This window comes from Anomalospiza imberbis, chromosome 16 (genome assembly GCF_031753505.1).
Source record: "Anomalospiza imberbis isolate Cuckoo-Finch-1a 21T00152 chromosome 16, ASM3175350v1, whole genome shotgun sequence".
NCBI lineage: Eukaryota > Metazoa > Chordata > Aves > Passeriformes > Viduidae > Anomalospiza > Anomalospiza imberbis.
Window position 1 is genome coordinate 7,859,279 of NC_089696.1, and position 27,745 is coordinate 7,887,023.

Below are 27,745 nucleotides of genomic sequence, written 5' to 3' on the forward strand. Positions count from 1 at the left end.
GGGTCCCAACTCATCTGAGTATCAGAACTGCCAAGCCAAGAGGCCTGTGGTGTTACTGAAATGAACAAGAAGTCCTCCTTCACCCCAGCACAAATGCTACCATTGTTACCAAAGTGCATCTTGTTTCACATGATCCTATCCATCCTATAAACCGCCAGGCAAGCAGGCTGCTTTCAAACAGGATCATATAAAAAACATTACCTTAAGGCCAAAACTTCCTCTCCCTTCCATGTGCACACAACACTTCACGTGGGATGCTGAGAACACCTCAGCAGCTGAGCCTGGTGCCAACAGCTTCGGCAGCAACTTGGTCTCAGATGAGTAAGGTGTCTCACAGGAGATCCCCCCCTCACATTTAAGTTTGCTTTCTTGTTTCTTAATGAGAGGCAGTTTCTACAGCAACACTTCATGGGAGATGGAAAGAGTTGTGGTCAGACACCAAGAGATGTTTAAACTGATACCTAAAAAGTGAATCTCCTCGGTTACAGAGATCAGTGGATTTGAACAGGCTTGATCACAAAAGCAGAGATGTCTGTAGCTAGTATCAAGTTTCTTTCAGGCAATCACCTCATCCCAACTACACCAACAGAAGAGTTTGTTTTTCTCCTTCATGACACAGGCAGGATGCAGTTCTTCACTTTTGAATTCAACAACTGAAAGACTGACTTGAAACTTGAGCCATGACATGCAGTAGTGCTTTGACAGCCATGACAAAACATGCTCTAATAACATCCTGAAATGGCATTTCAGAAATTTCTTGTAAAATGGCATTCTCTATTTAAGTCAATCTGCTTTCTGTAGCATACATATAGCACTACAAGCCATTTTAATAATCACTGGAATTAGGATTTTTTTCTGTCTTTAGCCACCTAAGTAATACTAAACACAAATAGTCATATCGGAAGGAATCCAGCATTTAAAGTGATGCTTACTAGGAAAATGCTATTAATAGGAGTTAAACCATAGCTCACCATGCAACTAGCCTGTCCTGTTACATTATGGCAAGCAAAATAAGCCATATTAATTTTAGAAAATAAATGAAAGCTATTTCCATCACCACCTTTTTTTTTTCACTAAGTTAAAACAGATGGCTTAACATAAAATGAGAAAAAAAGAAGTGTGAATGTTTGCAGCACAGAACCAAAGCAGCATTTAAAATCAAACTCATCTTTTGAAGGTAATCACATACCAGGTGCTATGAGGGATTTTACACATTCATTTACTTAAAAACATTCACAACTACTGAAAAATGAAATTACAGACTGGTGATTATAGGGTTTGTGGTGCTGTTCTAGGAAGTTTTTATAAACCACCTGTTCCTCCTTTCAGAGGAATATTCATTATTGCCAAGAGGGATATTTATTGCATTGTTTATGAAGAATTTCCCAATAAGTTTTTTAGGTAGTTACAGTGAAAGAAATTTGCCATATTTGTAGTTCCTGAATAATTACCATCTTCAAGCTGGAAAAAGCTACTATAATTCAAAAGTGACTCATTAACTTTATTAATGTTCACATGACCTTATTTGTAACAATTTTAACATCTCAAAGGGAGACACGCTGAGGAGGAACACCTGACATCCACCTGCTGAATTTACACCCCTTTCTCCATTTTTTCTCTTTAGCATGATAAATAGCACAGCTTCTTTTCAAAAGAAAGCCTGCACATGACCCTGCATGGAGAGCAGTAAGAGACACTGACTGCATCTGCAAACAGCTCAATTGCAAAAACTGGGCAAAGCCTCAATCTCCGGAATTTATGATGTTTCTTTAGTCTTCACTAAACCCTCTGTTCTGTCTCAATAATTAAATTTAACATGACACAGCAAGTTAAGTATTCTAGGGCAGGTTGGTTTGGTTTTTGGTTGGCTTTTTTTTTCCTCCCCACAGGTCTTGAGACAAGGACAAGAGTTATGCTTGCTTGAAAATTTTATTGACAACTGTTTGGTCCCAACACACAAAACAGCACTTGAGCCACAAAAGAAAGTGTCCAAACAAAGTAGACAGCTAAGAAAAGAAGTCTTTCTTCTCTCTCCCATTCCAAGGAAAAAATAGTGCATAAATTGAGGGCTTCAGTGACATTTTTTCTTTTAAACAAACATGAATCTGAAGTAGTACATTTATTTGCTAAATTAAAGAATTTCATTGTTGCAATGCTTTTAAATCTGTAAGTCACATCATTCATTTAACCCTTTGGATAAAAAAATATATTGCAATTCAATTAGCTATTTTGTTACACTATGAACACAACTTCTCAAAAGTATTATTCTATTACTTTCAAACAGCAATTTCAGCAGAATCACACATGAATCCAGATAAGATATGCTGACCTCCATATGTGGTATAACCACCACATCACTTGGATATACACCATATCTTCCTCTGAAGCAAAAACCTGGTTTTCTTTAGTACTCCAAATGACTTGTAGCTGCACATCATGAAATACTATTTCAGGCTGGTCTCTTCTCCAATGCATGCTCTTCTGAAACAAAGATCTAGACTGATCACTGTCAACCTTATCAAAGTCAAGGTGAAAGCAGATTTTCTTGCATTTAACTCACTAAAAACATTCCAAGAAAACATACTTCTAAAGTTCTTCTTCTATAGCAGTATGTCTGTAGAGGTTTACTGTGGACTCAAAATACTGTGCCATAATGCTCAGAAAAACTTCCCAGTGTTTCTTTGCACTTACAATGGCTATAAACTCACTACTGGTAATACTTGCCTAAATATAAAAGATTTTATAACAAAATCTGCCTAGTAAAATTCTGTCCATAGCCATTGTTCAGTGGCATTTCCTGCTGCTGGCTGAAAAATTAGAGCCTGTGTTCCATCTCTTGCATATTACAATAGAATCCATCTAAAAAATACTCAGTTGGCCAGTGGAAAACTTCTAGTATAGGTTCTTTCAATACTACAAGCATTTATTTGCTGCCTGGCAAATACAACCCATTGTAAATGCCATGGTTACCCAGAATGGGTAGAAAGTCTCACACACTGGACAGTTCTGCTAACTAGAGTTAAGGTCATCCACTGACTTAGCCTCTCTCCCAGAGCTGGCCCTTGCAAAAGCCAACACAAGATACCACAAATTCAAAAAGCTGCCAACACTAGGAGTAAGTCTAAGAATAAAAACAGACACAGCTAAAAGACAGCACATCAAAGAAGGAGCTTCCCATTTACTGAACATGCTTAAAAATAGAAAACAAGGTTAAGCAGAACAACCTTAGCATTTCCACCTGTAGCTAGAACTTTCCTTACAGGTGGAAATAGCATCAAAGCCTTCCATCACCAGCCACTTTAATAAGACCTGCTCCATTATCTGTAATTTATGCATTAGATGCATATTTCAGAATCTTCCTAACTTCATTTCTAGACACAATGAAAATGTGTGTGTCTGTATCTTACACTTATGACATCAAGACAGTCCTTTCCTTAACCAAACCCATGCCAGACAAACTAAATATGAGGGAAGCATAAAGCATCAGTGTCCTAGAAAGCTCCTAAATGGAACTGAAAGCTACAGCAAAAACACATTTAAAACAAGTTTTACACAAGATCCACAGTCTCCTACAGACATCTTTAGACAAGCATTTCCAATGCAGTTACAAGTCATCTGAAAGGTCAGAGAACAAGTTTCCCCTCTGGAGGACAATCAGCTCCCCTCACTCTTGACATCCCAGGTCAGCGAGTTAAAATTTCTCAACAGGCTTTTGAAAGACAAATCATGCATTTCATTAATACTGTCTGAAACAATACCAGTAAGCAACAGCCTATAGAATACAGTATGCTACATGTATGATTACATCACCAACAAGGCTTAAAGAAAATAAAATCTGTTCCATGTTTGTTGAATTAATATTTTGCTTTTACTGAACACATTTATGAAAAACTGTAAAATTTAAGAATAATTTAACAAATGCCAGATTTTTTTTCAAAGTAATAGAAAAAAATCTGCTCTGCTAACGGCTGTGTTCAGTGTAAAAGGAACAAAATCTTCACAGAATACATTAAATACAAATTAATTCCTCTAGGTTTTCCATTAAAATACACATGGGCTAGCAAACAACTTTACATGGTGCACAGTCCATAGGTATTTGTCTTTCACACTAAAAAGAGAGAGTTAAAGCTTGGTTACAGGTGCAAGTGAGAAGTTTGCTGCCAATTTGACCTTGTTTTTGTGTTGCTTTTTGGCTGGGCTGTCCGTTGCTTCTTTGTTTACTTGGGTTTCAGAGGACTGACAGGGAGGCACTGAAGCATTCTCTGTGGTATCAGACACCACAGAACCAGAGATCAGCTTTTCTTGAGCTGTGGTAACAATTGTCTGTTTTTCTTCTTCTGTTAAAATCATTATCTCTAAAATAAATAAGACAACTCAATTTACTGATGCTCTTTTTTTAAAAAATACTATTTCTCTGCTGTTAGGCAATAAAATACTCAATGAGAATTCATCAGCCTGACTAGAAGCAACAAAGGGAGGCAAACTCTTACCTGGGAGGGGTGCAGGGCGTTCCTCAAACTGAATGAGGTCTGCAGACTCAAGAACCACGGGATCAGGTCTCAGCTGGGGGGATGGCAGGCAGGAAGGTACTGGCTCACACAGGAGATCAACAGGAGATGTGTTTGTGAGGCAAAGGAGTTCTTGCTCTGTTTGATTAGAAACTACAAAAATAAGGGAACATCTTTCAGAGCATCTGTAAGCTGTGAAGGTGTCACTACTGTCACAGGTAAAGTCTCCAGATGCAAATCTGAGGATTTCAGAACTATGTTCTATTTGAAATACTAACACCAACCTAATTTAATTAATGCTAATTAATCTCAGATTCATTTGCTGCATCAAGAGCATCTAAGTAAATTCTCATCAGAACACAGGAGACACTGCTAGCAGAAGCTGCTGCTGATCCCCCTCTCTCCTTAGCTTCATGTCCATAGACTTAAATTTCCACCAAATTCACTAATGCTGCTTCCCTGGGAAGCAGTACCCAGAATCTCTCTCCCTACATATATATACACACACATTTATAGACTAGCAGCTCAGAACACAAGCCTAACCAAAAACTCAGAGAAGTTCAACAAGCTTTCAAGCCAAAATGCATATTTACACAAGTTCAGATTTACTAACTCACCTTTCACCATGCTGCTTCAATTATTCTGCTTATTTCCACTAAGACAATAAATTCCTTATACAAACCAATTTTGCATTACCATTGCTAGGCCCTCCTAGATTGAGTTCCATTGAAGAAGTGGATCCTTGGGTCTCCATAATATGCCCATTATTGTCAGCAAGTTGATTTCCATGATCATCTACATGATCAGCAGGGGGGAAACTAGGTGAGCTAAAACGAGCTACAAAAAGAAAAGTTAATTTGGTTAGTTAACTCAAGCTGCCTCTTAAATATAATAAAACCCTAAGATACTAATCAAAATTGAAATGGCTTACTTTTCATATCATTCTTCAAGACTACAATTCTCTTATGGCCATGTCCTTTAATCCAGACCACCTATTAAGAAGGAAGCAGAGCTGAACATCAGCACGTGCTAAGCTCAAAGCATTTGCTCACTGCCTTTCATCCAGCTTTGCACTGACATGATTTCCAACAGTAAACTAAAGCACATTGCTAATTGGTACTACACTACTCAAGGAAAGGCTCAAAGTAATTGATACCAAAGGCAAACGATAGTGCCAGAAAGTATACTAAATAAACATTAATGAAGTGTTTAAACATGGAACTGAAAAATTCCTGTCACTCTTCAGAAAGATTGGCTTACTTAAAGGAAATACTATAGCCAAAAACGGTCACAGAATTATTCCAGAGCACTTAGGATATGTGGATGACAAGAACATGGCACTTCTGACAAGGTCCCAGAATTCTTCACTCCCAAACCTAATAATGCACTCTGATCAAAATGAAAGTTCAGTACTGTACAACCATTCATTCACACAGACAGAAAATCAATTCTTGCACTCAGAGAGGCCAGGGATGTGTACAGCCTTACTAGGAAAAGTTCTTAAGCAAAATTTCCTCGAGACGTGTGCTGGTTCACTTTTTTCCCTGATTTCTCAGACGTGTATTAAAAACATAACTGGTATGAGCTTCTCTGAAGAAGGTAATTATTCCAGTAAGTCACCCCAACTAACAGAAACTGGTTGTGTAGCTACTTCTAAACCATGCAGAAATCTCTATGTAATTGTACAAAACTGAGTTCTTCACACCTGCGGAATTGCTCCCAAGAGTTCTTCTAAGTTATTGCATCCATATGCTTTAGGCTGCAGCACTTCTCCTGTGTATTTGCTGTATGCTACTGGGAACTCGTGAAGAAAAATTTGCTGATAATGGTAGGTGTGAAGTAAGGACCTCACATTCTTTGCAAAAACATACAGATTTGTAAGTTTGACATATTCTTCTGCTGCACCATTGGTAAAAACCTAACAGAAAAAGAAAAAAAAATGATAAAGAATTCGAGTACACATTTCCATAGCCTCTAGGCACAATGGCTTTTCAAATATATCAGAAAGGCAAGAGCTTACGCACCTCAACCAAGTAAGGCAGACTCTTCAGGAGTTCAGTTAAGGTCATAAATCCATATTCACATGGATTAAGTGAAGTACTGTGGACTGTTTCATAATGTTGCTTAAGCTGCTCAACTGAGAGCAAGGATGTTCCATCCCAGGACATCAGCAAAACCAGCAACTGGGCAGTCAGAGTCCGCAGAGATTTTCTATTTATCAGCTGAATTTGCTTGCCAGATTCCGTGTCAACCACCTGGAAAAATTTATTGGGAAAGAAGTTAGGGACGTAGAAAAGACTGAATTAAAAATAAGATATATAGCTGGGGTTTATTTGAGCATAGCTGTATTCGATATTTCCCTAGTGAAAGACACACAAAATTAAGCACCCTATTACATGTAAGTATTTACTTTAAATACACAAAACCTGTACAGCTGTGCAGTAGTTTCTGTCCACTGGTAGGTATGATTTTACTCTTTGTTACAAGCCAGTTGGTCCTGACTGACTTCCAGCCTAACACCAGCTGCTAAGTCAACAAAACTGGAGCAACTAAACCAATGTGCCCACATCCATGTAACTGCAACCTCTCTTTTCCACTGGCATAGAAGATCACCTATGTATTTATGTTCAGAGTCAAAGTCTCAAACCATAGCTAAAAAAAGAAAAAAAGTAAAGGAATTGAAAGCATTAGAAGACTGAAAACTACTACAGTTAGCAGAAAACTTTTTCACAGGTTAAAGTCAGATGGGTTAAAATAAGCACTAGAATCTAGTACTAGAATAGTACTGTTAAAATTAAGTACTAGAATCTTCCACTTATCATTTGCTAAATAAACATGAGTATTCTCAGAGAATGCTACAAGATTATAAAGGAGCAAAGAGAACATCATAAGACTACAGAAACTACATTTAAACCCCTTCTGGAATTTCCACTTCCTGACTTAACGCTGTACTCCAGAAACAACATTTCATTACAGGTACTGAGCCACGTCCTGTGAGACTGAGAACTCCTCAACACAACCCTCCCCACGTTCCAGAGGGATAACAGGCAGGGCTAAAGGGTTACCTTTACAACGTGGCAGAGTTTCTGCATGAGGGCTGGCACGGAGCTGACGTCGAAGTCGTGCAGGCGCAGGGCGTAGCCGAAGGTTCTGCTGTACTCGGGCAGCAGGTCAGCCAGCAGCAGGGAGTTGTCCTTCTGCGCCCGCAGCAGCTTCACAAACTGGGCAGCCACTGCCTTCACCTGCTCCACCTCTGTCAGCGTGAGAATCTTCTCCTCCCCACACTCCAGCACCTAAGGAACAAGTGACACTTTGCCGAGGTGACTGATGCAGCCTGGATGAACAAAGTGTAAGCTGCAGCTCAAACTCAGGGCCTGCAGGCAGGGATTTGCTGTGCACCAGGACTCAGACACCTCAAAAACTGTTTGTACAGCAAGCAAAACCATGTAACATCTGAAATATAACAAAGCAAGCAGCAAAACTTAACTTTTTTAAAGCAAACTGAACACAATTATAATAAAACTTAGCTCCAATTTTGAGACACTGAATTTTGTTTGAATTTGTCAGTCTCCTGAATGTGCTCAAAACCATGGACAATTTACCAAAATATCATTAAGATTTTCTTAAATACAGCTGTCTAAACATTGCAGGTGCAGAGTTTATAATTCACAGTAAAGTTTATGAGAAATCTAACCCCTGCTGAAACAGTTGTATACATTCCAGAAAAATGCTTTAGTCCAGCTTGTGATTTTGAACTTACAAGTAAGACATCTGGTATGGCTTCAAAGAGTTCAAGTAGTTTTGTAAACCCATAGTAAGCAAGTTTGCACTGGCGCCCAAAGTGGTGGTGGTAACAAGGAATAAATTTATTGAAGGGCATTCGAAAATGGGGCTGGTGCCGCAGCAGATCCACCACCTCCTTGGAAAACTGCTTGGTTCTTTCAATTTCCTCCTGGGTACGTTCTAAAATTAAAAATAAAGCAAGAGCTACATCCCAACACACTTATGAAATGCAACAGAATACAATAAGTAAACAGTGTCTGGTTTTCAGCATGATCATATATTATCCCAAATCACTCTTTTCTTCTACCACTGAGACCTTTACTAGGCTTACAAGTTTAAAAATCCAAAATAGTCAGGTTATCAGGCCTTTAGAAGGTTTTTAAATGGCCAAATATGTTGGTGTTTTTCCTGTATGGAAACAATCAACTGTCTGATCATTCCACAGAAAGCACAACCACATGCAGAAGTAGTAACATTATTTTATGCTTTCTGCCACCTGTTTTCCTGTCTGTTCTATTTTAAGTGCTCACAGAATGACATTCTTGATTTGCTAGAACTTAGCAACTTAGTTATAAAGGTAGAAACGCAATTATAAAAAAATCCAAGTCACTCCTACACGCTTGAGTAACTAAAGCTTCAGAACAGTCAAAGAATAACCAATTTAGAAACAGCACAAGAAACTTTCATGGACATACCTCTTTTAGGAATACAAATCACCATTTCATTGTCTTGCTGTGACAAACAGATGGTTGTATCTGGAATTTCTGATATAATATCAGCCAGTTCACACACTCCATACTCAGTAACATCCCAATCCTTAGAGAAACACCTGAAGGTTTCAAAAAATTGTGTGTAATACAAGTATTAATGCATGCTGGTTGGCAAAAAATACATTTTTTGGTGAGTTGAGAAAGTAAACCTCAAATCCTACAAAACAAAGATAATTTCCACATTAGCAGTGATACCATCCTGAAAAACAAAGGCAAACTAGAAGTCTATTCTAGCCAGAGAAGTAAGACTTACTGTCATGTGAACAATCAGTGCAACAAAGAACTGTACATATCAACTAGTGGTTTTAAGTGCTTTAGGAAAAATGTAATTGTGCTCTGTATAAAGCTCCAGCTGGCTGCACTTCTAATACTCTGAATTTGCTTAATAGTTACAGCCATATGCTCTTTTAAACAAAAACAGGTCTTGAGAGAATGCAGAGATCATCTCCTGGAAAACATCATATGAAACCTTCCCAATACTGTGTAATATATTAAAATGCATTTACTCTTCCCACTTCTCCAAGCAAAATCTCTCAGGAGCAAGAACACTTCACAAACACTCTTATTCAACAAGTGGCCAGTGCTGACTCTACATTAAGTAGACTTATAAACAACCAATAATGTATTTTTTGTCAAGAGTTGAAATAGGAAAGTGCACCCCCAAGAAAGAGCTGTTGGCACATAATTTACAACAGCACACACGTAAAGGGAGATTCACAGGTAGCTCCAAGATGCCATGGTTTGTTTAAAGCACCCAACTATTACTTTCTATCTTCCTATTAAAGAAAGTATCAATCCTGGTTCTTTAAAAAAACCTAAATAAAACCCTACTTTTTAGGATGCTAGCACAGATGTTTCCAGATGGGTATTACTCCTAATTTTTGCCACTGCTAGATCCAGTTAAAGTAGTAAAAGTAACTCCTGGCAGTTAATCTACTCATATTTCCTTCTGAAGAAAACCTAAGTTAAATTTTTCCTTTACTGTTCATGTTAATGTGCCATGACCTACTTGCTTAAATCCAATGCTGCAGTCATGGCTTCAATGAGAACTAATGAAATACAATAACCCATTTGCAACCCCAATGAAGTTAAATGAACCTAAAGTACTAAAGGAAGGAATAAAATATGGCAGAGAGCTTTTAATTCTTGTTTTCATTGGAAGTGGGAACTTCCATATTGCAATGAAAAGGCAATGTAGTTGCCACAGTTTTGTTTTGAGATTTTACGTGCTGACTCCTCTTGCACTATGTATTAAAATCACCGTTATAGACAGGCCCTGCACAGATTTTTAAGGTAACTTACCAGTGATAAGCCTGCAAGAATTCCCTCACAATAACTTGCTTGCTGGCCTGGGACTTGAGCAGCTTCAGTAAATCTTGAGTGAAGCGCTTCACCTGAGCTCTGTGCGTTAGCGTTAACAAGCGTTTGGAACCCATGCCAAGAATCTGAAAGAAAATCAGATTTGGTCACTCACACCCAGCACCCTCAGTAAAAGGCATTTAAAAGCCAGTATTAGTATAGATAGGCTAGAAGAATATAATAGAGACAGCATCTGGAATGGCAGCCTCATGAAACCACCCACTTTCTGTACTAAGAACTATGCCCTTGAGAAATTCAAGATTTCATCCACGAGTGCTACTGCAACTTTTGCACGTTTGCATTGGTTATTTAAGAATCCTACAGCCAACTGCTGTTCAAAGTTGTAAGCGAATGTGACCACAGGGGTTTTGTAATAAGGTTACATGACTTATTTCTCACAGAAATCCCTTCAAGCCACAGGCAACACACCTCAGCCCAACTCATGAGCACTCAGCCTTTGCAAGTGTTCTTATGCTGCACGTAGCACAATTAAAAACTTTTACCCAAGCACCAGCCATAGGTTAAAAGCAGCTTCAAACTTTATTCCTGAGGTTTCCCCAGAAGTTGTTTTGAAAGGGTGGGCATGGAAACAGCATCTCAAAAAAGAACACACCTATCACGGTTCAGTCAACCAGCTCTTTTCAAGGGGCGCTAGGTATTGCCCAGCATCTATTCCACAACAGCAACCAGGAATTCAGATAGCTGCAGCCACAATTCCCCAGGTCAGATTGGCCAGTACCACATCACTCACCTGCAGTACATGAGGCACTGCTTCCAGCAGCTCCATTAATTTGGAGTAGCCATAGTCAGACACTCTGCATTGCTTTGCAAAGTGGTGATGGTAGGTTGGGATGAATTTGCTGACAGGGATGACACAGGATGGTTGGCTTTTGAGCAGATCTATCACTTCTCGACTGAACTGAATGAGCTGGGGATTACCTACAGGGCTCTTGGAACGCAGAAGCCAAGGATCTACAAACAAAAAAGTCATATTATTGTACCTTCCACAAGTACTCTTCCACTAAATATTTAACTTTACCTATGGATTGAAGCTACAGCATAGGAGAAAAGTATGAACATTCAAGCTGAAAGCTTCTCCTCATAAAAAGTTTAAACAATTATACATGTTTATTTTATTAGCAGAAGTTATTAGCTTAATTTTTTTAGCATAAAAAAATTAGTTAAGAGAAAGTTTTAAGCAGAAATACTTACCGGCAGTAGGAGGTGGTGGTTTGTTATGTATCCATTTGATAACTTTAATGCCATTTTGGGCAGTGGCAATGTTAACTCCAGGAACACAGGTAATCAGATGTTCTAAGGGAACACCACCTTGGCCTTCTGGCACCATTTCAAGATCACTGAACTCTGACATGTAACAATCAGGAAAACTATGGAGGCAAATAAAAAAGCTTCCATTATACACTAAAATATCACTATAATAATTGTCCTGAAAACAGTATTTTGAGACATTTCATGAGTGAGATATTTCAACAACTTACTGACACATTACAGAAATTTTCATAAAACATTTTAAATAAGTGTGCTGTTTTTGCTAAACAAGATTTTTGACGTGATCACTTCATAGTGTATTCATTTGCTCTAAAGGATACCATTTTATGTAAGAACTGAGTTTATATACAACAGGTAATTCCCAATAAGTTTTAAGTCTTCAACCTATCAGACATTACTAAACCCAGAAATTAAAATACTTTACCTTAGTAAAGGCACAGTACCCTCATGTGTCTGTAGAAGACTGTGAACTTGGGGAGCAAATGTCTTCAGAGACAAAACCACAAAAGGAATTCTATAAGAATCTGGATCAAACTCATGTTCACTGCAAAAATAAGAGGTTCAGGTTTTTATGCTTACTCTACACACAGCTTTAACATAATATCTGTGCTCACAAAAATATTAAACATTATACTATATGCACACAATATACTGCTACTAGTGACAATAGCACTTGTAGTACAGTACAAGCAATTTTCATAATTTTTTCCCCAAAAAGAATACAGCTATACCAAATTTCCAGAAGTAACATTTAGAAGACCGTATTTTTATTGGCTATGAAAACTTAAAATTAAATTTTAGCAGCACATACCAGGCAGTTAACAATAATCACCTAATAACTGCTCTACTAGCACAACCTGGGAGCTATTAAATTAAACAAAAAACTTAATGCATGACTTCAAGAAACCTGCAACTCACTATGAATCACTTACTAAATATAGCTGGAGGACAAAAATCAGCAGAAATTACATAATGAAATTCAGGTAATAGAAGTCTCTAGTATGTATAACCTTCCTACCTAACCAGAGGAATGCAGGGAACCTTGCAGCTTCATTTAAAGAAGAGCTCAATCCTGGCAGCTGCGCTAGAACACAGTCATCTTACCTGGACACACCAACCCATGAGGGCTGCCTAGAAAATCCACTGGCCCATCTCACTACTTTCTGCCTTATACTTGTAAACATGTGAGGAGTGATTAGAGCACATCATGAGAACACACACCTCAACTTTAACATACTGGTTCACTGTTAATGCTGTTCAAATATATGAAATATTTATAGTATTTTATACACAGCTTACATAAAGTCTTTATTCAGGCAATGCTGCTTACAAACAGGCTCGTGATATTCCAACTCTTCAAATATTATTGGACTACAGTTTGCTGAGGAGCCATCGTGTGACTGTGAAGATCCCAGGGGGCTCTGCCTGGCTTGGCTGCTGGGCAGGAGGCACACGAGCCTCCCGCTCCCCTGGTCACGGATGGCCACGGTGTCCGTGAGTTTGTACAAGTCTGAGACAATCAACTTACGGCCAAACCTAAAAGGGAGACATTGAAATAAAGGCATTTTATAGAGGCAGGTAAGGCAATGCTGTAATCTGCCTTTTTTGTTTAATTAACAGGAATATGCTCAAAACTATTCGATGCAGAATGTTAAAGTAACTAACCTATTCAAAGCAGTAAAATACTGAAAGTAGAACCCTCTAAAAAAAGGCCAGTTTTGCCATAACTACCTCTGGGTAGTTATGCTGTATGCTGCAGCACCTAAGAACAAAAATTCATAATTCTCCACTCTACTACTTTAAGTCACTGCAAACAATCATACATGATCAGATTTTTTTTTTTAGAAGCACTGGAGAGGAAACCACCAGGAACTCTACCTTTTTTCATAGATTTCTATGAATTTGAACACAGGCAAGCAACAAGCAGGTGCATCCTGCAGAATGGACATTGCTTCTGAGCTGTAAGAGAAGTTTTGCAGCATTAGCACAAAATTAATCTGCTGTTATTAGACTCCAGCCTAAATTAGCAAGATATTTACAGATGCAGTTTATGAACTATACATAAAACAGGACAAAGTGTGTTCCCTTCCACTCCAGCACTACAAAAGCTGTCATTTTAGATCAGGGAGTGCAAGTAGTAACATTTCTGCTAATTCATGAGGTCATGTCTCTGAAGGAGCTGCATCTTTCATAGGTGGTGCTAAGATCTGAGCACCTATAAAATGCAACAAAGCTGCAGCATTAGAAGTTACCAGCCTGGTCATTACATTACAAACGTTGAACAGGCAAGAATGAAATAAAGCTGTAAATTATACTATGGCAAGTAGTACATAATTGTAGAATACTCTACAGTCTAAGCACTAGTTTCATTCTGTGAATAAATGATGACAACTTTTTTCCTAATGCTTTCTTTCAGTAAGAAAAAAGAAGAAATACTTGTATTCTCACTAGCATTAGCACTCTAAGTTGTATCATGTTTCAGGTAGCAAATGAAATGCTGCTGGTGTTTCCAACTGTGTACCAACCCTCAAAAACTAAATTCATACACACTTCCTTGAAAGAAAGAAGAAATAAAGATGTCCAGTCTAATCTTAACTCAGCTGCACAAATTAAGTTAAAGGTATATCAGTATCATGCAAGAATAGTAGCACAGCTATTAAACCCTCTGAAAAAAGGACCTAGAGTCTTCAGATGGAACTTAGAATATAAGCAGTGCTGAAATGCTGAACTAAAAACCAGCCTAATTGTATTTAACACATTCAACAGATCACACAACAGATTTTACTTTACTTCCCTATTATCCCTTTAAGCAGTATTTAAAATCATCTCTCAGTTACTAATACATGCTAGGACAATTAAGAAGATGCCAAAGTGCTTATTACCTAAGTAGAGAGAGTGATTTATTAGCAGCTCCCGTTGCTAATGAGACCTGGATCCTCTTACTGCCAATTTTGTATCTGTGCAGACTGTTGACAGCACTGATGGCTTCTTGCAGATTTTCCATCTGAACCATAGCCTTCAGCTGGTAGTCTGTGTGGGGACTGAGCTCCACACTTTTTACCTGAGAGGAAGAAAACACCTCATGCACTTACACCAAAACATTAACCCAAGGTAAGTCATCCCTAGAGCCAACAACAAAAGGGAAGGGAGTGTGATGAATCACAGTTATCAGGGCAATGCAAACAAGAGCCAAGCACAGTGATCCTGGACTAAGGCAAGCCCATGGTATCTCATTAACACAAGCATCATCTTTCAGTGTAAAGATTATGCCAGAAAAATGTCATCCACAGATGAGACACAAATGGGACCACTGACCTCACCTTCCATAATTGCTTTTTACTAATTCACACTTCCCCTGCTTTTGATCACTTCTGACTCAAAACAGTTTTTACTGTGATTTTTTTAAGCTGACATTAGGAATTCAGCTCTACAGCTTAAAAAGGTTATCCTGTTAAAGCTTAAGTCTCATCCCTACATACTAATGAGCAACTTAGTAAGGATTTTATATAACAAACTTCAGAATACCAGATCTACGAAGACCACACACAAATCAAAAACCTAGTAGAAGTGGTTATATGGTCTTCTTAAGGAAAAAAAGCCCCACAATTCATCCTTTTAACAAGGTTTAAAAGTCCTGCTCCAAAACCTTTATCTTTCTGCTCACCTGAACCTAAAACCACACAACTAAATACATAAAACAGGAACTATTTAAAAACAGATTTAATAAAAGAATTTGAGCCTTTACCTTGCCATGTCTTGAGAAGATTTCTTGTAAATTTTGCTGCAACTCTTTTCTGGACAATCTGTAATCTATGTTGCTGATCTGAATGTCTGCACCATTTGCAAAGGGATCAGGGCAGTCTGTACCACTGGTATGATTCACTACATTGAATGTGAGTGGAGATGATCTATTTGAAAGGTTGGGAGACATACTCCTGGGTAAAATAAAAATATTGACGAGCTGAAGCAACTGCACAATTCCAATATATACATCTCAAAATAAGATAACAGACACAGGTCAAGTGCATAAATACAACACTTAAAAGGGTTTTTCCCAGTACACGTGTGCAGGCAAAACAAATTCCAGCACAAACAAATCAGCTGTGAATAATCAATGTATGTAGTGCTGACATCTCACTTCCCCTCCCAAGACAGACAGACACTTACCGAGACGACCAGCAACTCTGAGACATGAGTAAAGGACTGAGTTGTCTTGAGGCCGTCAACTTACTGAAAGCAGAGGGATAGCTGACCTGAAATACAGTTTCATCTTTATCTTTTTTATCTACAGGGGAATTGGTAATGCTCCTGGAAGCAGAGGTCTCTTTTCTATTTACAAATATATATAAGAAAAAGAAAAAACATCATGTTGCAGAATTTACATTAAAAAATACATAACTAACATCAACATTTTTATTTTTAAACGTACTTCTGACTGTTTTTGGAGGATGATTCTCCTGCTCCCATTTTTTTGGTTGCCAGAGACACAGAAATTGCTGCATTAGAGTTACTCTGAGGAGAAGGAATTTGTTCTCTTAAACGTTCTTGCTGGTTTTCAGTATTTTTGCTGATGTTCTTTGATTCAAGGCGGCACAGCTCCTATGTGAAACAGATAAAAGGTCAGCATAAAAGCACCAGACATCCCTTGCCAGAGGCCTTCTTTCTGATGGAAGGCTAGATGACTGACCATTTTTTCTTTAATAGTGTTTTCATTAGTATTTCGTAACAAGGAATTTTTAAGTTTCTGTGGCAGAAGACAGAGGGTTAATTAGTTGAAATCTTTTGCTACACTGTAGGTCTAACCCTTTGTCTCCTTAAAACAAGCAAAATGGATACTGATCCATTTTGCTTGTTTTAATGAAGTAGGGTTAGACCTACAGTGTCTAAACTCTAGATGTTACCCAGCACCAGTGCAAAAGTGGCTAGAATTTGAGAGCAAGTACCAGCAATATTTCCAAACTGCCAAAAACATGGCAGGGACGGGGGACAACAACCACCCTCACATTAACTGTCTGTTTCCCAAGCAGATGAACAAAGCTCTCATTCAGGAATATCACCACACGTAAGTGTTATTCATTTATTAGGACTGACAAGTTAAAGCAGTAACAGAAGCAATCCTCAGAACACAAGGAAAAATCAAGAATAGGGAACAAGGCGGAGCAACAATACCTGTAAACTTTTCACATTTGCGGGTTTGACGACAGATCCGTGAATCTGGAATCCTCTCCCAGCAGAGCCTTTGGTACCAGCAGACTGATCATTTGAGTCTTTGTTGAGGAGGCACAGCTTTGTATTCTTGTTGACTTTTTTGGGAGACTTGACCTTGTCAGTTCCCACAAAGCTGGAGCTTTTTGTTTCATTGAGTTCTTTGTTTTTGGGAGTGAAAGACACTACAATCCTGTTACCAAAAACATCTTCATTTTCCATTCGCTTCCGCGCCCGTTCCGCACTTTCCTGGTTTAAGAAGCGGAGAATTGCACCGCTTCCAGAAATGCTCAGCACCTTCCCTCCACAGTTGTCTGACAAACGCCTCAGGCGATTGCTGACACTTTTGCTGTCTCTGTTTGTTGGCAGATTATAGACATATAACAGCGTATGACAAGCCTGTTGAAAGGAAGGAAGATTTTAATTTGATTATGCCAGAACACGCTCCAGTCCAAAACCAGCAGTTCTAACACTGATTCTGGTGACCATGCCCTCCTCCCACCACCCCCATCCCATCACCAAGTCATTCCTTTCGCAGCACCCAATTTGTTTGAAAAACTCTTATACCAAGGTGGAGCCTCAAACTTCCATCTCCAATATAATTTAAAGTCAGAATAGACTACAGAGTCCCTTATCAATGGATCAATACCTGATCAATTCTCCAGATGAGAAACCACCATTGTTAACTATCCAATAACCTATGTATTCTATACATGCATGTGAAAGCATAGGTCAGGAAGTTATTGCAAGAAACAAAAAGTCATGAGTACTGTACAAAGACACCACAACATGTCCAAAGGGAATCACCAAGGAAGGCAAAAATCCAAGAACAGAAACAATCACTCAAAACTTCAGAATGCGTCACTAAGATGTCTTAATGCACAATGAAGTTCTTACCCAAACTTTCTGCAATGGAAAGAAAGCATGGAAGATACATTATCTGGTAAAATATTTATTGGTAAGAATGTGCCTTTACTATTTCTCTTTTTAGCTAACTACTTTCACATTTAGTGTTTCACTCTTCCTGCCTGAAAGCAGAAAGCAAACATTCACATAGTAGTAACAGAAATACAGACAGTGGCCAAATACACAGGAGACATCATTCCCCATCCTAATTAACACACGTAATTTCAGCCTGCTCTCATCCTAAATTACAACAAAAACTGCAATTTGACACTTGGAAATGTGGAAATGTCTGCTGCATCAAAAATTAAAATCTTTACCGGCATTTTCAGTGGTAACCTTGGTGGCAAGTCTGAAATAAATTCTTCAAAACAAATAAGTTCATGGGCATGATGTAAGAGTGCTTCTGAAGCTTGGTTTTTATGTACCAAAATGATTCGGAAACCATGTCGATGTCTCAGGTCACTCAGTTCCAAAGCAAAGTTCACATCCGCTGGAGGGGGAAAAAATGACATAGGCAAGGAAACACTTGAAAAATCTAAAATACATGATTGAATGAGAAAACCCCACAAATCTAACTCAACAAGTTCTATTTCCAATTGGAAATTCCCAGTGAACAAGCACCAACAGCTACAAGGTTTCTCAGCCATTATTTAAATCAACAGTTCACAGTCAGTCTCAAGACAAGGGCTTCCTTTTAACAGCAGCTCGTAGCAATTCATCAGCAGGGCACTGGACTGGTACTGGGTATTTCTATAGCAAACATTTGTTCAGCTTTAGGGAGAAACCCAAGGCCATCACACAGCAATTCAATAGCTGAGTGGATTGCATTGTATAATATAGAAGATGCTGCTATGAGAGTTAAAAACATACATTTTGCTCAGACCACATACACAGCTCCGTGAGTTTTATTTTAACTTTAGACAGTAGTCACACACATACCCTACTGACACTCAAAAAGGCATCAAATCACAACAGTGACTGAACTGAGCCAAGTTCTCATCCTACTGCCCCTGCTTTTCCTTTGCTGCCACTGACACTAAGAATTCTTCAACAGTTGAGTTAAAGTTGGTTCTAAACACCACCCTTGAAAATCAAAATAGTGCCATATGTAAAAATACTATGGAAGAGAGGAACTGAAGCCAGCAGTGTAGCTGAGTACCACAAACACTTACTTGACACAAGAACCACAGTGGCAGGTGCAGTGTGTGTATCAGCAAATCTCCTCAGACTCTGTCTGAGTTTGTCATCAGCAGCATTCTTGGCTGTGGCATTGATGTGTGCAACAGTCACCTGTGGAAATACATGGAAGCACTCCTGAAGAAAAGCTTCAATGCTAAGTGCGCTTACTTCAATGGAATTAAAAAAAATATAAGCTCTTGCATGCACTTTTAATTTAGGTAAATTAATGCACACATGTACAGAACAGAACACACAGGGATCAAAAACTGTTCTGTGAGCACTAAACTTCAACCCTAGTTGTTCAGCAATGTCTGTGGAGTGACTTCTGCTGTTCTGCATTAAGGATCACAACTCATACACCTCAAAAACATTCCAAAGAACTGTCAACCTGTTATCATATCTGCAATTTAGAGGGTGGAAATTTCTGACATAGAAACAAGCACAAAAAGTTATAAAAAAATACCAAGAAACAGAAGGTATTGATGGAAAACATATGTAATGTTAAAGGTGCTCCAAGCAATACCACTAATCTACAGGTGTCCTTACCAATCAGCACAGTATTCACTAATGAAATAAAAAAGTTAATTTCACAGAATCATACTTCAAGGTTAATAATTTGATCATAGATTTGAAGGATAACAAAAACTCCACCACCACATTTTACTGGATGAGATAAACACACTTGTGAGAACTAAAACTAAGGCTAAACCAGTTACCTACAGATAACAGAATGCAGATTCAGTTTTAAAAACTATCACAGCAGCAAAAATAAAAGAAATCAGTATTAGAGACCCCACCCATAAACTAAAGATGCACTACACCCACAGAAGCAAGCAAAGCTTTAATGAATGTGAATCAATCTTGGCACACTCAAAGTATACAAATTCTCAAGCAAGAACACCAAGCTGGTGCAGGTTGGATACCTGGCAGTTGTTAAGCTCCTGAATAACTTCTTTATTTTCTTTACTGATGTCACACACACAGATGAATTCTGCCTCTCTGTGACCTTTAAAAAACTTCTCCCGAATCCTCTGCACAACTGCTACAGCTGAACGGCCAGTGGGAACTGAGCAGTTTTCAATATCCCAGAAGACTCCAATGGGGGGCAAGTTTTCCAGAACCTGGCCTGTCACTGCAACTTCCGGGGACCCTGTGCAGATACAAGAAAACTCATTTTTATCTCCAAACACTGAAAACATTAAACTAAGCATAATATGATCTCTGCACATGGGAAGCCTTATGAACAACACTGACAATCATATTTGTTTGTGAGTATGTTGGTTGGCTACCCGAAAGACTCACTAGAATGGCATTTGGTAAAAGACACTTGATTGATGTGTCTCACCTTAAAAACCTTTAAATAGATGCAGTTTTAAAGTAACAGTAAAGCTATCAATTTCTTAATATTCTGTGACTTTAAAGTTTATAACTTTTATATTAGATATGATTTTGTAGTTGAAGCAGTACTAACATTGCAGAAAGAGCAATTATTTCAGACAATATTTTCCTCTTAATAACACTTGAGAATTACAAGTGTTACACCTTTACTGCATATGGAGTGACAATAGACACTAGACTATAAAAATGCTTTTCAAATATGGCTGAAGATAATTTCTTTATACATCATCAGAACAAAGCAGCTTCCAATTCAGCAGAATTTTTCTAATTCTTAAAACAGTAAAAATAGTAAAATCAAAACTCTATGTAAACAATACAGTAAATTAGCTAAGCAGTCAAAACATGTAAAAACAAGTAATGAATTTTCAAAACAGAGACAAGGGGTTTTTTTTAATATTGTTTAATCTTCTATGGCTTTATAGAAGTTTCCAGATAGTGCAATTTGAGAGAACTCTTGCTGTGCAACAGTATCTAAAAGGAGAACATCCACTAAATGGAAGTTTCAAACAAATGTGGTTTACCATATTTCTGTGGTGATTTGCCAAGGCTGCTTGCCAGTATCAAACTCTTCTCATTTCCTGTTCCTTTGGTTCCACAGCCATTACAGATTGGGATAGGAAGAGGTGCAGTCTGTGCACTTGGAGGAGGAATATTTGGCCAGATTTTAGCAGCATCAACTAGGCTGTTTCTGGTTGGCTGTTGGGACAATTTTTCAGAATATACGTTCATTTAGTATACAATATTAACACATGCTATACCATGCTACAAACACTTGGTTTCCCTTCTGCAACAAATGCCAGTTCAGATGTGCTTTACAAAGGTAATTAACAACAGTATGATGGCATGAAGGAAGCTTCTATCCAGCATATTCAGCTTTAAATTTCCAAATGCAAGGAAAGATTCTACTAAACTCAACAGATCAAGACATGCCACCTCTAAGTAGTACTAATATGTATCCTTTTAAAAAAACCAACAAAAACCAGAGACCTAGTATACAAAACCTGCACATGGAGAGTAGGTGTGATAATTCCAAATATATTGAATTCACTATTCAGTTCATTAAAGTGATGTTTCACTTTTATACTGGAAACTTAGACATTTAAGTAACAGATATTGCAAAGCTGAGTATATTATTTCACTAGAAATTCCTAGTAATATTCCAGCACAGTTCTAACAAGTTCTGAATTTTACTAAATTGGTACTAAAGTACAAATTACAAATTTGGGAAGACTGAACTAAAAACCTATCAAACCAAACTAGGACTAGAATATCCTTGTAGCATAAGATGTATTGCCTGACTTACAAATGGCTCTTTATTGATCAGCTGCCCAAGGGTATATCTTAACTGCTGTTAGCCTTTGCTCAGAGTCCCTACCATTGAACTGTTTAATTGGAGCTGTAAAGAAGAGATGACTAGATTTGAAAGAAGTTAAAACTCCACTTGAGTACATTACAGATCCCCTGTAGGCTGAACATTTTGATAGCTCTTTTGTCTTCCCATTGCACTGACTGTTACCTCAGGAAAGAGCTCAGCTTCAAAAAGTCTGTCTGCACATTTGGACTGTGCATTACCATCTAGGGGGATGCAAGCAGCACCCACAGGAGCTGGGTTTTGCTCAAGCTACCCAATTTCAACACGAACCACACAGCACAGTAAGGAAGGAGAAAGGTGGGGTGTACAAACCTTGCTCAAGCAGTCAGTGCAGTAGTGAGAGCCCTTCAGACACACGGGGGGCACCACGTTTAGGTGCAGAGGGTTGGCGCACACGCGTGGCGGCAGCTCCGGCTGTGCAACGTGCTCGTCCAAGTGCCCCGCAGCCCCACTCGTGAACTCGGGACAGGGGAAATAGCCAGAGGATGGGCAGCTTGGCAGGGCTGGGAACTGATGGAGTTTGTGCACGTTACCATGACAGGGCTGGAAATGGAGTTTTCCACAACAGGCCAGATGCTGACAGGAAGATACACTGTTTTCTACACACATACCAGAGAACTCACTGGAAATTCCTGCCAAATTGCTTCTAGCTGGAGGGTTCTTCAGTGAAGATGCAGACTGATAAGCAAATCCTGACCCTACTTGACAAGTTATCGTCCCAGTGTTTTTTGAGTCTAATATTGTGCCAGGGTGAATCAGATTCCCACCTCCACCACCACCACAATGCATTTGTGGAGTGCAAGAAGAGTCAGAGCCATGAGCACAGCAGCTTACTTTGGGGCCAGGGGAAAGCTGTAGTTGCTGTTGCTGAAGAGGATGAACATCAGGAAGTGGCACTGCTGGAAACAATTTAGAGCCAGCATGAGGAGATGAAGCATCCTTCAATTCTACAGCAGCTTTCTTGTTCTCCATGTAATCTTTCTGGAAAATTAAAGCTCAGTTACATTCAGGTACATGAATAAAACAATAATTTTATAGGGTAAGAAGCACATATTTTTAGACTATTACAGTTTTACATTTAAAGTGCTACCTTTATGACTACTGTTACTTTACTGACTGAACATGTAAATATTAAAGAGAACCATGTTTATATGTGCCAGCTCTAGGTACACTGGTATCAGTGGACTTTGGAAGCAACAAACCCAGAGAGCTATAAACCAAATAGCAAGAAGTCCCCAAAACAGAATCAGAAAAGCAGAAAACTCTTAGGCTAAGGCTGAGAGAACCACTTCAAAACTTGCAGATCCATAAGTCATCATATTTTAGTTAGAATAAAGATGTAAAAAGTTTATTAAAATTGTGAAAATAATGCATTAAAAAAGTATGACTTAAAAAATTAGAAATTACATCAAGTAGGTAATATAGCAGAAAGCAAAGGCTAAAGTTTCACAACAACTAAGTGGTTCTTGTCTACTCTGATTGAAGCTATTAAGATGTACAGACAAAGGCACAGACAAAAACAAAGTTTTTTAAAACGCCAGCAGTGAAAACCAAGCAAGGTTAAAAGAAGCACAGAATAGTCAAGGTCAGAAGAGGTAACCTGCACAGAACACTGCTACAAAACTTCTGAACAACTTCTATTTTTCAAATTGAATTTAATGCATTTCCTAGTACACATGAATGAATAATTAATTACTCATTCCTCTCTAATTGATGCTACATCTCATGAAGATAAACTCAGCCAAAAATCTGTCTGGAACTGATTTATATACTAAATTCCAGATTTTATGGCAGCTTCCTTCCTAACCCTCAACACATGAAAACACATGCTCATCCATTTCTCTAATGTCTTTACTTAGTCAGATTAAATGTGTGTGAAAAGTGTTAATTAACAGTCAGAGCTCAATTGCTCAAGTACCTAATTGTGTTGTACTACTCCTTCTAATCCTTAGCCCTTTGCATCTTAAATGCATAGAATTATGCACATTACAGAAAAGGAACATTTAAAGAAATGGGAACAAGGGAAAAGTGAGACCTTGTGAAGAACAGTGTCCACAATTGCTGTAGCTACTACATCTTAATAATAATTTGGAGAACTGAATTTGCCTCCAAACTAAAGAGATGAATTGGAAGCATGACCTCCCTACTCCACTCTTCAGCAATAACTTGGCAGAGCTCCTCAGAAGCTCCTTACACACCTTTTGAGCAGCCAGCTTACATTATCCCAAACAGCTGCATTATCCCAAACTGACCCTTTGCTTGTCAGGAAAGCCTAACAAGCCAAGCAGCTTGCCCCTTCTCACCAACACGGGTGTGAGAGCAGTGAACACAACCAAAGCCCCAAATCCCCAGGCAGGTTTTGTACTCACCTTGGCAGCTGCTGCCTCCTCCTCCTCCCCACCCCCTTTAGTCAGTAACACCACTGGAGTCAGGCACCCATCCCCTCTGCACTGGGAGCCCACCCACCCTCTCAGGGCAGGCAGAAATTACCGTTTTTGCACTACAAGGCAAAGCCTTCTCAGCAGCAGAAAAGCAATTAGAAAGTTTCCAGAGCCATGGCTTAGCATCATTCTCTTGTCTCTGAAGCCATCCCAAGGATCTATTGCAGAGGTTCGCCGTCCTGTTTCCTTCCATCATACAGCCAAACAAAAAGGTTCAACATCCTTTCATCCCCCCTTCCTTTCATTCTTCCCACCTGCTAAGAGGAAAAAATAAAAAGCATGCTTTAAATAACTTTTAAAGCAAGACAGAGAAAAATCAGGGTGGTCTTAAGAATTCCACTACTGCTCTGTCAGTGAACCTACATTAATGATGTTAAATTTAATTATGCCTATGGCCAAGGCTTTAACTACCCTTTTTAATAAAGGAATGCTCCTTGTGACCCACAGCACAGAAGAACCAGTCTGAAGAGAAACACCTTGAAGTCCATGGCATTAGCAGGAGCCACAAGCTGCTGACACAAAACAGTACCCTCAGACTTTCAGTGCACTCTCCCAGAAAGCAGATCCAGGGGGCAAGAGCAGCTCAACTGTAAATACACAACAGGTGCAACTGAACTCAGCTGAAACAATTGAGCTGTATAGTCATTGTTTTCCCACTGGCTAAGAAAACCTACACACAACACACCTGCATTAAGCACACAGTATTTAGGATTTAAACAGAGCTTCAAATTATTAAAATAACTTGCAAGTACTTCTGCTAATCCTCAAGCTGCCCTCCTGCACATCAATCTAGCTTTACAGAACCACAAAGCAGTAAAGCAACCTAAGGCTCAGTACCAGAAAAACAAAGGTTAGCAATGAAGCCTTCTTAGCCTCCAATTCCGTGCTGCATTCATTAGACTACACTCCTTCAGGTTCTTTCGTATTTAATGTTAAACGCAATAACCACAGAACACATTTCATGGCGCTACATCTACCTCTGCACTGTTTTTAACCCCGAAAGAAGTTTTACTTTTTCTTTTAAGCACAAATATTTATTCACGCGAATCCTAGCTATCCAAAATTTATGCTGCCTATAATATCAAGTTCGTCAAGATTTACAACTCCAGAGTACGTTACTTTTGCATGTGTTTGATAGCAGCGGTTTATTCGGAATTAAAAGGATAACTGAAAAGAGTAAGCGTGACATTAACCACACATGCCCGCGCTCTGCCCTCTCGTCCCGAGGCTCCCGGGGCGCTTCCAGCCCGACCGTCCCCACGCCGCCGCGCCGGCCCCAGAGCGCTGCCGGGCTCCGGCCGCCCCGGGCCGAGGCGGCCGCAGCTCCGGCCGCAGGAGGCGCCGCGCCTTGCGGGGCCGGTCCTCGGCTGCCGCGGCAGTCCCGCGCTACCGGGGGCCCGGCCCTGCCCCCCCGCCCGCCTCACCTGCGCCGGCCCCGCCGCCCCGCGCCCGCCGCCGCCGCCGCGGCCCCTCCGGCCCTTTGTTGTCCTCCCTCCTCCCGCTCCGCTCCTTCTGCCGTCAGGCGCCCCCGCGCGCCGCAAAGCAGCGCGCTGCCGCAAAGCCGGCTGTCGTAACGCCCCGCGCCCGCCTCCTTTAAAGTGGGGGGCTTGAGGCGGGGCCGGAGTGGTGCGAGGGGGCCAAAACACAGAGAAAGCCGGGTAAAACACTGAGAAACCCGGGTAAAACACAGAGAAACCGGGTAAAACACAGAGAAACCCGGGTAAAACACTCAGAAACCCGGGTAAAACACTCAGAAACCCGGGAAAAACACACACAGGCCTGGGTAGAACACTCAGAAACCCGGGTAAAACACACAGAGACCTGGGTAGAACACTCAGAAACCCGGGTAAAACACACAGAAACCCGGGTAAAACACTCAGAAACCCGGGTAAAACACACACGGACCTGGGTAGAACACTCAGAAACCCGGGTAAAACACACAGTGACCTGGGTAGAACACTCAGAAACCCGGGTAAAACACACAGAAACCCGGGTAAAACACACACGGACCTGGGTAGAACACGCAGAAACCCGGGTAAAACACAGAGAAACCCGGGTAAAACACTCAGAAACCCGGGTAAAACACTCAGAAACCCGGGTAAAACACACAGAAACCCGGGTAAAACACTCAGAAACCCGGGTAAAACACACAGAGACCTGGGTAGAACACTCAGAAACCCGGGTAAAACACAGAGAAACCCGGGTAAAACACACACAGACCTGGGTAGAACACGCAGAAACCCGGGTAAAACACAGAGAAACCCAGGTAAAACACACACAGACCTGGGCAGAACACACAGAAACCCGGGTAAAACACAGAGAAACCCGGGTAGAACACACAGACCCGGGTAGAACACACAGACGCGGGCAGAACACACAGAAACCCGGGTAAAACACACACGGACCTGGGTAGAACACACAGAAACCCGGGTAAAACACACACGGACCTGGGTAGAACACACAGAAACCCGGGTAAAACACAGAGAAACCCGGGTAGAACACACAGACGCGGGCAGAACACGCACAAACTCCACCGTAACACAGCGCTGAAGCCGTGACGAGTTGTGCCAAGTGCCTGCAGGGAGGGCTCCGAGCAGGGCCCGGGCTCTGAGCTCCGCTCCCCGGGCTCTGCTCCCCGGGGCCCGGCAATGGCACAGCAGGAACGGGCAGCGACTGATGCCCAGGAAGCTCCACCTGAACACGAGGAAGAACTTCTTCCCTGTGAGTGAGCGAGCCCTGGCACGGATTGTCCAGAGAGGCTGTGGAGTCTCCCTCGCTGGAGATATTCCAGAGCCAGGGAGGTGGGACCAGGTGCCCTCCCGTGGTCCTTTCCAAGCTGAGCCATTCCGTGGCTCGGTGACAGCGGGGTGTTGGAGCGATGGAGGAAAGCAGAGTCCCCAGGAACAGAACACTGCAAATCCGTATTTCCTGGACAGCTAATTGTTCGAATACATTCAAGCAGAAACTAATAGAGTATATGGTTAAATAACAGCTTGGTGGGAGATGATAGGATGAAATATAACCTCAAATTAAGTTATTATAATGCTAAAAAAAGTCCTTAAGACAAAACTGACTTGGCAAAAAGCCAAACATCAGTGTGTTATTGGCACCATTCACATTCTGACTCCAAAACACAGCACTGTTTTTTCTCAGTACCAGCAAATGAGAAGAAATTAACCCTATCCCAGCTGAAACCAGGACCAATCCCCTGTTTCTGAATCATTCTTTCATTGTTGCCATTTTCTATAAAAGACTGTGCTGGTTTCCTCAAAGGTGCAGTACCTGTGCTAGATGCCTGACACCCTGTTCTGCAGAATGGTAACAAAACCAAGTATCTTGCCTCAGTGTTGCTTGGCTCTTGCACAGGGGATGAAAGAACAATGGGATAACAAAAGGGGTCTCCAGGAAATCCTGTGGAGTGGCCTGGCCACCCAGCGGGTACTTGAGCAGGTGTAGTCCTGGCTCAGACATGTGGCAGGTAATAAGGGAATTACCAGGGTGCTGAATAGGGCTCTTGTAAGTAACAATTCTGAA

The 27,745-nt window shown here is 40.2% G+C and overlaps 1 protein-coding gene across 4 annotated transcripts; it reads right to left on the reverse strand.

Moving 5' to 3' along the window:
- Positions 1 to 1,910: 1,910 nt before the first annotated feature.
- On the reverse strand, positions 1,911 to 25,768 carry MARF1 (meiosis regulator and mRNA stability factor 1). 4 transcript variants are annotated; one of them, XM_068206835.1, is made up of 27 exons: positions 25,636 to 25,768; positions 24,261 to 24,468; positions 22,605 to 22,751; positions 20,920 to 21,094; positions 19,924 to 20,150; positions 18,994 to 19,111; positions 18,139 to 18,311; positions 16,880 to 17,314; positions 16,140 to 16,309; positions 15,878 to 16,039; positions 15,456 to 15,645; positions 14,593 to 14,771; positions 13,589 to 13,669; positions 13,010 to 13,246; positions 12,135 to 12,254; positions 11,633 to 11,808; positions 11,172 to 11,392; positions 10,364 to 10,506; positions 8,987 to 9,120; positions 8,269 to 8,471; positions 7,574 to 7,801; positions 6,533 to 6,763; positions 6,214 to 6,426; positions 5,440 to 5,500; positions 5,205 to 5,345; positions 4,491 to 4,661; positions 1,911 to 4,355 (listed from the first exon to the last, which is right to left on the reverse strand). In XM_068206835.1, the coding sequence occupies exons 2-27, from the start codon at positions 24,405 to 24,407 to the stop codon at positions 4,123 to 4,125; spliced, it is 4,716 nt and encodes a 1,571-aa protein (XP_068062936.1). In that variant the 5' UTR covers positions 24,408 to 24,468; positions 25,636 to 25,768; the 3' UTR covers positions 1,911 to 4,122. The 4 variants fall into 4 exon arrangements, with proteins under 4 accessions (XP_068062936.1, XP_068062933.1, XP_068062934.1 ...); XM_068206832.1 differs by having other exon boundaries at positions 22,083 to 22,751; XM_068206833.1 differs by having other exon boundaries at positions 22,083 to 22,751; positions 24,261 to 24,465; positions 25,636 to 25,718.
- Positions 25,769 to 27,745: the final 1,977 nt, after the last annotated feature.